The sequence below is a fragment of the Arachis ipaensis genome, chromosome B1 (genome assembly GCF_059453495.1).
Source record: "Arachis ipaensis isolate K30076 ecotype BB chromosome B1, ASM5945349v1, whole genome shotgun sequence".
NCBI classification, from domain to species: Eukaryota; Viridiplantae; Streptophyta; class Magnoliopsida; order Fabales; family Fabaceae; genus Arachis; species Arachis ipaensis.
The window spans coordinates 130204852-130216314 of NC_142436.1; the positions used below are offsets into that span (position 1 = coordinate 130204852).

An 11463-nucleotide genomic window follows, 5' to 3' on the forward strand; every position below is an offset into this window, starting at 1 on the left:
AGTTGAGAAAAGCAACAAGAAGAAAAATGGAAGACTTGGAATTTGATTGTTGAATATTCTTCTTATTGTATATGATGTTTCGATCAATTCAACGCTTTGCAAATCTTTAGTGAACAACTAAAGTTTATGTGCCATAATGCCATATGCCTGTAAGCAACTTTGCAATTTTATTTAGAGACGCAATAAGTATATTTATGAATTTTTTTCATTAAATAACTTTGAGAATATTAGATTTACTGAAACGCTTGTGGTCTCTAATCAATTTGGGTTGGTAATGTGATTAAAGCACTCGTTTAAATAAGTGTCGAGGATTTAAATTTTGTCTTGTACATGTAACAATTTATTAATCAATAACGATGAATCCATAACCTTAGGAGATACCATAAAAAAACTGAAAAAAGAGAAATCATTTATGACCTCTAATTGAAAAGAGTAAAAAATAAAAAAATATTTTTTTTTCCTTCTAAAATCTTAATTCATGATAACAAGCATGATATAATAAATAATGTTCTAAAAATCAAACTTAAGTAGTCGGTTCAACTGAATTAATCAAAGAACCAATCCTTTAGTTAATTCCGTTGTGATGAAAAATCATTAGCAAATAAAAAACTGATGGAACCGACTATTAACCGGTCTGCTAAGAGCTAATGTTTACCCGAACCCACTCTCAGTGACTCATCCATAGCCCCATACATCAGAAGAGACATTGCCCTGGCAGCCTCTCACCCCCCACATTCTCCATCGCCGAACTATTCTCCGTCGCCCAGAGGCTGTCGTCGCCGCCGGCATTGCCACAGAACCCTCAAGTCGCCGCTGGACTAGCCTCACCCTAGCATCCCACTTCTCCCCGTGGACGTCACTCACCTTCATAGAACCCACGCTCACGTTCGTCCTCTTCTCGCCGGTGCGCCTCAGCTTCGTCGCGGTCCTCTTCCCGGCGTCGTTCACGTTCGTTCTATCCTCGGCATCTCTCTCTGTTCAAGCTCTCTCTCTCTCTCCGATCTCACTCTCTCTCTCACCGTGTAAGCCTCCACTGCTGCTTCAGTTTCATTAAGGTGTTTGATGTAGGTGTAAAGATAGGATTACTAGCCCTAAATTTCATTTGGTTGTGATAAATCCAATGTTATTCTTCAGTTTCACCTAACAGGTTATTCTATTTTCTCGATTCAAACTTCAGTTCATAGCATATTAGAGAAACACATCACATAAAATTTTTGGGTCATAATGAATGTCTACGTCACTTGCAATCTACCCTATAATTTCTAGACTTGTACAAGTCTAGAAATTATAGGGTAGATTGCAAGTGACGTAGACATTCATTATGACCCAAAAATTTTATGTGATGTGTTTCTCTAATATGCTATGAACTGAAGTTTGAATCGAGAAAATAGAATAACCTGTTAGGTGAAACTGAAGAATAACATTGGATTTATCACAACCAAATGAAATTTAGGGCTAGTAATCCTATCTTTACACCTACATCAAACACCTTAATGAAACTGAAGCAGCAGTGGAGGCTTACACGGTGAGAGAGAGAGTGAGATCGGAGAGAGAGAGAGAGCTTGAACAGAGAGAGATGCCGAGGATAGAACGAACGTGAACGACGCCGGGAAGAGGACCGCGACGAAGCTGAGGCGCACCGGCGAGAAGAGGACGAACGTGAGCGTGGGTTCTATGAAGGTGAGTGACGTCCACGGGGAGAAGTGGGATGCTAGGGTGAGGCTAGTCCAGCGGCGACTTGAGGGTTCTGTGGCAATGCCGGCGGCGACGACAGCCTCTGGGCGACGGAGAATAGTTCGGCGATGGAGAATGTGGGGGGTGAGAGGCTGCCAGGGCAATGTCTCTTCTGATGTATGGGGCTATGGATGAGTCACTGAGAGTGGGTTCGGGTAAACATTAGCTCTTAGCAGACCGGTTAATAGTCGGTTCCATCAGTTTTTTATTTGCTAATGATTTTTCATCACAACGGAATTAACTAAAGGATTGGTTCTTTGATTAATTCAGTTGAACCGACTACTTAAGTTTGATTTTTAGAACATTATTTATTATATCATGCTTGTTATCATGAATTAAGATTTTAGAAGGAAAAAAAAATATTTTTTTATTTTTTACTCTTTTCAATTAGAGGTCATAAATGATTTCTCTTTTTTCAGTTTTTTTATGGTATCTCCTAAGGTTATGGATTCATCGTTATTGATTAATAAATTGTTACATGTACAAGACAAAATTTAAATCCTCGACACTTATTTAAACGAGTGCTTTAATCACATTACCAACCCAAATTGATTAGAGACCACAAGCGTTTCAGTAAATCTAATATTCTCAAAGTTATTTAATGAAAAAAATTCATAAATATACTTATTGCGTCTCTAAATAAAATTGCAAAGTTGCTTACAGGCATATGGCATTATGGCACATAAACTTTAGTTGTTCACTAAAGATTTGCAAAGCGTTGAATTGATCGAAACATCATATACAATAAGAAGAATATTCAACAATCAAATTCCAAGTCTTCCATTTTTCTTCTTGTTGCTTTTCTCAACTATTAACATTCTAGTTAAATGTCTCCTATCTCATTGACTCATTCATTTCAATCCCATTACATTAGGTTAAAAAAATTATAAAAAAAAAAATATTTTAAAAAAGCCATTAGCATTAAGTTTATACTAACGCTTGTGTTTCAAGACAGCATTTCTGAATCACTTTCTACCATTTATTTGACAGTTCAAAAGTATAATCCCACTACAAGTTTGTACCTTGTAACCAACAGATGGGTACAAGCAACAAGTATGAACGAAACTAGCCGTGTAACGTTCAACAAATACCTAGTTAGTTATATCAACAAATGAGCAAATAAATTAAGCCAAAGAATCATATTCAGTATAATTTACTTTTCTACAAAGCCTATTTTCGATCATATCTTGAGAATGGGGAGCCACCAAAACTAGGCATCAACAACATGGACAAATTAGGCTTAGGCACATGAGCATCAAACAACAAATTTTTCCACCCATTACTTCAAATCAACCTTGCGCAACTCTGGAATTACAGGAGTTGCCAATCATCCTCATTGTTGCCTGCTTCGTTGGCAACATCCATAGCTACAGAATCATCGTCTTGGAATCCAAGGTTGCCACCCGGCGAATTGTTACTAGCGGTTTGCAATAAGAACCTCCAAGACTGAGCTATCGTGATTAATAGGGCACCATTTGATTCTTCAGCAAGCTTGGAAGCTCGGGAACAGAAGTCGTCGAAATCATCTGACAGCCACCATTAACAAGCAGATGATCAGGGTCAACAGAAAGCTTAGACGTTAACCAAGTTATTTTAAGCCATGAAATTAAGGCAAAGAAACCAGCAAACCTTTGACTCGGCAGTAAAATCCAATAGCCAAGGATGGGTTGATTGAATCTAGGGGTATGTGCCTGATAACACTGGTAGAAGTTTCGCAAAGTGAGACAAAGAATGAACGAAATAAGAACAAGAAGAAAATCAATACTGGTAATAAGCCTACTTGCTATGGTACGAGGAGGTACTAGTCTCTTGGGATTCCCCATTGATATTGACAACGTGAAAAACATTAAGATTGTCTCTTGACAGAATCATGTGGCTCTTGCCACCTTCAACTCATAACAAGAAAAAGTTATTAATGGAAATCCCCCTGAATCATGGTGCTTTACCCACCAATGACGCTAAAAGTAAGATTACTGTAAAATTAAAACGTCATGTGAAGGAACCAAATGCTGATCCACTTTTGTGTGATGAGAAATTCCTAAGAGTTGCTTTACCTTTTCTAATTTATCATAGATGATTACTCATACACACAACTTTAAAGAATATCAGATTATTATCCATAATAATCCAAACCAATTTTGGACAATGATTCATCCTGATTCCATCACTACAATCATTGCAGATTGTGTTTAATTTGACCAAATCATGTTTCGATTGATATAATTTATTGATACCTAGATGGTTTCTTGGTTTTTCACTTTTATTTTTTGACTTATCTATTTCTTTTGAAACTAAAGGGCTACTACCTGCCCGGTTGAGAACACAAGATGTACAGGTTTACTAAATCAACAATGGAAATAAACATGGAGCAACATATACTTAAATTAATACAGTGCATTAGTATATAACCTATATGACAAGTTCCAACATCCGAATAGTGCAATAAATTAATAAAGTCAGTAATTTTTAAATGGCAATTATTTGTTGAGAATAATGTACCTGCTGAACTTCATGTGGATCAAGGTACAATGCCTTGTCACCCTGAACACCAATAAGATATGTTGAAGCACCTGGTTTACCGCCCAAAATACCAAGGCTCTGGGGGAATTTAAAAGTTGATTGCAATAATGGGATATACCTGATAATGGTTTATAGACAGTTAGACACAATAGATCAGTCATACTGTCATAGTGCTATATTGAAAACGAAGAGAGTAGACGCAGAACAGATTTTAAATTATATTTTTAGATCTTCATGTGGCAATGAGTTAACATGCAGCCAATTATATAACTGTATTCAGATAAAGGAAGCTCTTTCTTTACAAATTGACACTTCTATAATTCATATAAGAATAAAAATATTTTGTTATGCATTGGAAGTTCCAAAATTTACCATCACATAAAATTATAATAAGTGCCCTTAGTAGTAGTACCTATTGATTTCTAGTCCTATAGAACATTGAAAAAGTTACACACCTTGGATTGATTTTATCAAGTCCAAGAACCAGAGGAACCAATAAAAGCAGAGGCGTCCAAACAAGTTTGCCCCTTGAAAAGTCAGAACATCGTTTGGATGCATCTTCGATGCAGACAACTGGTGCTCCACCACGTTCTCCATCTTCATCTCCAGAGACAACATAAATTGCCATTGGAAGTGGCTGCTCTGCAAGGTTGTCTGTCTCCCTCTGGTTTACGAGCTAGAACTTCCCATGTTCGACACATGGCATATGGGCCCATCCATGACCCAACGGCAAGGCCATAACCTTTACCGGCTTGAAGGAGATTGTGAATAGAGAAAGCAGAAGCCTCCGAATCACCAAAACTTTGTAAGATCTCAATATATTCTTTATCCAGTGGCTGCATATTATGAAAATACATACTTAACCTATTAGCATTTATATTAAACAAGGAAACACATACAACAAATGAATAGAAAAGTAACAATCTGATTACTAGAACAACACACTGCAAATCAATCACCTTACCTTATCAATATTTTTCCTCCATGATCTACCTAATTTATGAAAGAGCAATGCCTGTACACAAGGAAGGCCATTTGATGCTGTTAGTTGCTATATTTTGAAAGAGAACACAAACAGAGAAAAAATAAATAAATAAATAAATAATAGAAAGCAAGAATTAATATATAGAGGGTTTTTTTTTTTTCTTCTTTCTGGGATACTACAAGAACTTCTATTAGAATAGAACTGAGATTACAAAAGAGGATAAGCCATCTTCACATCCTCATATACATACAAAAGGTATATTTAAGACGTGAAAATCTCAGCTAAATAACAACACATGCTAATCCTTTTAAATATTAGCTAAAGGAGATTATACTAAGGTACAATGTGGCAATAGCTTAGTTAAATACAACCATTGGATAAAAAGCACAATACCTGAGCTACAAGCATCTGGCTGCTCCGAAACATAAGATTCATACAATGTCAAATAACTTGAAATTAAAAAAAGATTAATGTTTAATCACTACAAATTTAACAGCACAATAAAGAAATTGCATCAAAGGAGTCTTCAATCATTATTCTTGTTCTTCCACCATTTAACAAACCTACATTGAAAACACAGCATATAAACTAGTTAAGTTAAGCATTATGATTAGTAAACACAAAGTTTTACCAAATAACTTGGCACCATTTTTGAAAAAAAGGTGAAATAATTTTTCAGAAGTAAAGCAATACCATTGAGAAGAAAGCAACACCAAATTGAAATTCCAAAGTAAAGGTAAACAAAAATAGAAGCAGCCAACACTTATTTCAGAATTGAACAATTTGCATAGGTATAGTTTCCATGGCCAACCAATAAAATAACTCTAATGATGATGCAATTAAAAGTTACTGTATAGCTATGCAGAAATATTTACTCTAACTCTAACTCTGTAAAATAATAAATAAAAAAATCAATCTTAGTAATGCCTCATGCTAAGAATATATAAAAAATGAATCCTATTAACCAATCTCACCACCCTTTACCTATTAACCACAACCAATCAAGTGTTACCCCAGCAAAAATTTCTCAATTATATCGAAAGACCAAGTGCAAACTCTCCAAGACTGTTCCAAGTTCCTAGTCAATCTTTTTAAAAGTAAAGCCAAAAACAAATTAGGGTGGTTGTTCATTCTTGTTTAACTAATTTGCTAGTTAGTTGTTAAGGGAATGTAGTCTAAACTAAAATTAGAGTTGGTCCACGGCAGCCGGTAACTTCAGCCATTCATCAAAGGAGGGACTTATCTTCGTCAATATAAATCTTTGGGGGCCGACATGTGAGTTTGAGCGAAACCACTGTAAGGCAACTTGGAAGCGAGTCATTCATCACATCATCAATTCATTATCATTCATTCATGGTGCTACTATATCTACGTGTATGCACAGCAAAATTATTTTTGCAAGATAACAAATAATATTAATTTAATATTAATAAAAATGGGGCACACCACCCTTTTGTTAGGAGTGTGGTTTCAAGTAACATTTCTTAAGAAATTGAAAAAAAGGGTTTAGCACCAATGCATCATATATTTTGCCTTATCCATTTATAACTGAAAAGCAGCATAATCCAAAATTGCAGGTTGCATTCAAATAAAAAGAAAAACGTTGCAGACAAAATGAATGTTTTGCTTGTTTGAATAAACAATATTATGAGTCTAGTTTAACAAAATCAAAGCATCAACAACACAAAATCAAAAATCAGAATGCACACAATCAAAATAGCAACAACACAAAATCATAAATCAAAGCATCAACAAGTAACATCACAAAATCAACCATCAACAATACAAAATCAGATTATCAGCCATCAACAGCAATCATAAGTAATATTATGAATTTAGTTTAACTATTTTAACATAAAAAATAAATCATACAAAATTAACTTAAAATAAAAACTGAAGAAGCGAGCCGGAGAGGAGTGCTTACCAGTTAGCAAGAGACGATGAGGGAGAGGCGAGCAGAGACCAGAGACAGCAGACGGGAGAGGCGAGCCGGCGAGGACAGTCACGGCGAGGAGAGAAGTGGGAGCGACGCCGACGTGAGCTCAGTGAGGGACAGCGGCGAGGTGACCGAAGCAGTTGAGCAGAGGCTGTGGTCCTTGGAGAAGAGCTGAAGAGGTGAGCTCGGTGGCTGTGAGGACGCCAACCGGCTGCAGGGACGGGCGGGCTGTGACGGGTGGTCTAGTGCAGCTGAGCAGAGGCGGTCGTCTTTGGAGGCTTGGAGAAGAGCTGAAGAGGGGAGTCGAGGGTCTGGGATTTGGGAACTAAAGTGTGAGTGCGCTCCTACCTGCCCCGCTCAACAACCCGCTCCGGTCTGATTCCGCTCTGGGTCGGGTTTAAACCCGTTTCAATCGGATAGAAGTGGATCAGGTACCTACGGGTGCGGATATTTTTATCAGTTACTATTCTCTTTGTCGTCCGATATTTTTCTTTCCTCCAACTTCTTTAAGCCTTAAATATGCTTTTTAATTTCTTATAAACATTAAATTAGGACAAATTATATAATTAAATAAAGTAATTTTAAAATTATCTAAATACAATTATTAAAATTAATTATATTTTGGTTCTCTGACTAATAATTTATATAAAGTACTATAGTATAATTATTAGAATTAAACTGATGATCGAATTAATCAAATTAGTAATTTATTGATAGGAGTGAATGCGGATCGAATATGGTCAAAATCTCAATCCGATCCGCACTAAAATTATTGGATCAAATCGGTTCTAATATCCGTCATTTTTAAGCTTGGATCCGATCCGATCTAATCGGATCGAATATCGGATATATCTGCAAAACACAAAAATATTTTTAAAAACTTATTTTTATTAAAAAATACTAATAAAATTCTTTTTTTTCTACTCTTTTAAATATGTTTATTCTTAAAATAATATTAAACATATATTTTTAAATAATAAAATTAAAATAATATAATATATATGATAATTAATAGTTGAAATAAAACATAAGAAGAATATTTAATTATTTATTTATTTATTTTTGGAGATCTGCGGATATGCAAATACCTACATAAAATTCGCAATCCGATCTTTGATCAGATCCATATCCGCAATTTTTTATCGGATTCAAATAAATACCGCGGATATGCGGATCGAATCCGATCCATGAGCACTCCTATTTATTGATTCAAGTGATAAATTATTAATTTAATAGGTCAATTCTATCTCAAGTAAATAAAAAAAATATAAAATAATTAATTTAAATATGACAAACAATAACACTGAATAATTGCATTTGAATTTTAAATTTGAAAACTAGGAATAAATCTTAAAAGTATGGACAAACCAATGTTTTATGTAGAAATATATTTGTTGTGAGTAGAAACAAAATCGATTTTATCTTTGTTTTTTTCAATTAAAACTACGTTTTCTTTTGTGATACATACAAAATTATTAGGAGTGAGCACGGGTAGAGGGTACTTAATTATCCGTCTAAATTCGAACCGAACTAATTAAATTGGTTTTGGAATCAACGAATAATTAGGTACGATTCGAACCAAATCAATGACTCTCTTTAGTAATTGGTTCGAGTAACGGTTTTGAATGCAGAATTCAAACCGATTCGTAGACACGATCATGTATTAATTAAATAAAAAATAAAAATTTAAAATATATGTGCCTTTTAATGATTTTGAGTTTCTCTCTATTGCATTTTTGTATTTAGCTTTTAATGTGTTTGGTGTTTAATATGTTTGGATTTTAATGTGTTTAGTGTTTAATTTGTTTGGATTTTAATGTGTTTAGTTTTTAATGTGTTTGGTGTTTAATATGTTTGGATTTTAATGTGTTTAGTGTTTAATATGTTTGGATTTTAACATGTTTAGATTATTTCTATTGATTTTACATTTTTATTGTACTTACAGAATTTGAAAAATAATTTTTTTTTTATGAATTTCTATTTCATCGGATACCCAATTCTCCGAACCGAACTAATCCGTTTTTAATCAGTTTGATTTGGTTCGGATACATACACAAAAAAACGTAAATTCAAATCAAACCGAACCAATTACAATTCAATTAATTCGGTTCTAATTTCACCCTAAACTCGAATCAATCCGACCCGTACTCACCCCTAAAAACCAGATATGGTTATATTTCTTTGGTGTCTTCGGATATAGTTCTATATTTTGTAGGAAAAATACCCTCACAAAATTAATATAAAATAATTAAAAAATTAAAGAAACTCACCTCAGGGACAAAAGGAAAGATCGGCATGGAATCCGACCTCAAAGTGAGAGAGATTAATGCTGATTTAGAGTTTTTAAAATTTAAATATAAGTATTCTAAGGTGTCACGCTTTATATTGTATTTTAGTTTACCTTAAAGTAATTTATATTTAAATTTTTAAAATTCTATATTCTATATCAATTTATATAAATTAGTTATATGAGCGAAACATAACAGATTATTAATTATTATATTTAGATAATTTTAAAATCCAATTTATTTAGATAATTTTAAAGGTGAAAAGTTGACTACAAAGAAGTTCCAATAAAAAATAACTTAAGTTATAAAGCATTATTTTCTGTGAATTTTTAATTTTTTTTGTTTTTTTGTTTTTGCAAATTTTTGGTATTTATCAAAGTGAAAGATTCATTTTTTTTTGTCTTTATCCCTATAATAAACAATATATTTCTTTTTTACAAAATAATACAATTATATATCTTTGAAAAAAAATCCAATTTATTTAATTACATAATTTGCCCATTAAATTTTTTTTCTTTGTATTACATTATTTTTTCTTTATGTATTTTTCTCTATCATTAAGTCAACATTTAATTCATTTATTTTTTTATGATATTCTCTAATTTAATCACTCACTAATAAATTATTATATATAAAATAAAATTTAAATTTTTAATATTTATTTAAGTAGATAAACGAACAAATATTTTTCACATACAAGTCATTATTTCATACAAGTTCATACAAGTCTCTTTAACCTAATTCACCTCACGCGCCACTATTTAACTAACTTTTCAATCAATGCGTGAATATATAACTGCTTTTTCGAAAGGATTTTATTTTTACCGAAATTAACTCAATGATGGTTACAATACAAGAGTTATCCACCCTAAAATGACACTTATAACTAACGTCGACTAGATGATGCCCCACCCCATCAAGAATGGTACAAGTCCTACGCGTGTGACCCACTTGACGACACAATCTGCATATCTTCTCCCTGCTATGCTTAACATCATCCATGTTGTTATGAATCCTGGAACTGACGGGGCGACCTCTCTTTACTCTCATCATCCTAGGGTTGGGCCAAATATAGGCCCTGTCATAGGATGGTCAATCATCCTCGTGACCAATCGGTCGAAACTCTGATCTGTAAACATTAAAGACTGACTCCATGCAATACACAGGATGTACATACCACTTTCAATCAAGTCGTGCATGAGAATAGGCTGCAAGAACGTGACGGCAAGGAACATCAAGAGCCTAGAAATACCCACAATCACACTTACCCTCATCAAGTAGCACTTGGTAATTCTGTTGCCTAGACCCAAGCACTGCTGCTAACTCTTCAACCACGAACATAGTCCTTTACCGATCAAACTGATAAACATTCATAGTGTTTACATGCTTTGAGTTGAACTCTATGGCCTTCATCAACGTCTGTGAGAATTCAGTGTCAACTTGAAGCTAAGCAAGGGCCTCTGAACCCTTCCTAGCAAAAAGTTCACCCAAATATAAATAACTTGACTTAACAAGAGTAATGATGGGCAAATTATGAGAACCCTTCATGACAGCGTTAATGCACTCCGAGATTTTTGTTGTCATGTGACCAAACTGACGACCCTCACCCGCATACTACACCCAATGTGAACGAGGCATTTCTTTAAGCCAGTTTGTAATTGCAACATTCTCGCCCCCTCAGACGACCAAAATAATGAGCAAACTCCCGCTGCGACTTCGAATATGCTATGTTAACCAGAATCTTCTTCAAGTCCTTGTTTTTGAAGTGACTCATGAAGTTGGCAGCAATGTGTCTTGCACAAAACACCTGAAACGCATGCGGTGGTTTCCATAAACTTTCACCGGCGTTCAACGCAGCATCAACTGATTTGAGCCTATCTAAAATCACTAAAACGTCAGGTTTTGGTGTCACATGCTGCTGCAAATACAAAAGAAAAAAACGACCAAGCCTCCTTCGTCTCTTCCTCAACAATGGCAAATGCAATAGGCAATATATTTGC

General features: G+C 34.4%; 1 protein-coding gene across 2 annotated transcripts; it reads right to left on the reverse strand.

Annotated features, from left to right (window-relative positions):
- Window positions 1-2691: 2691 nt before the first annotated feature.
- On the reverse strand, window positions 2692-7480 carry LOC148578370 (cysteine protease ATG4-like). 2 transcript variants are annotated; one of them, XM_088501744.1, is made up of 7 exons: window positions 7164-7480; window positions 5633-5802; window positions 5219-5269; window positions 4710-5090; window positions 4234-4372; window positions 3364-3434; window positions 2692-3260 (listed from the first exon to the last, which is right to left on the reverse strand). In XM_088501744.1, exons 4-7 carry the CDS (start codon window positions 4870-4872, stop codon window positions 3046-3048), a joined length of 588 nt encoding a protein of 195 aa, XP_088357870.1. In that variant the 5' UTR covers window positions 4873-5090; window positions 5219-5269; window positions 5633-5802; window positions 7164-7480; the 3' UTR covers window positions 2692-3045. The 2 variants fall into 2 exon arrangements, with proteins under 2 accessions (XP_088357870.1, XP_088357871.1); XM_088501745.1 differs by lacking the exon at window positions 7164-7480 and adding an exon at window positions 3515-3570 and having other exon boundaries at window positions 2903-3260.
- Between the last annotated feature and the right edge of the window lie 3983 nt (window positions 7481-11463).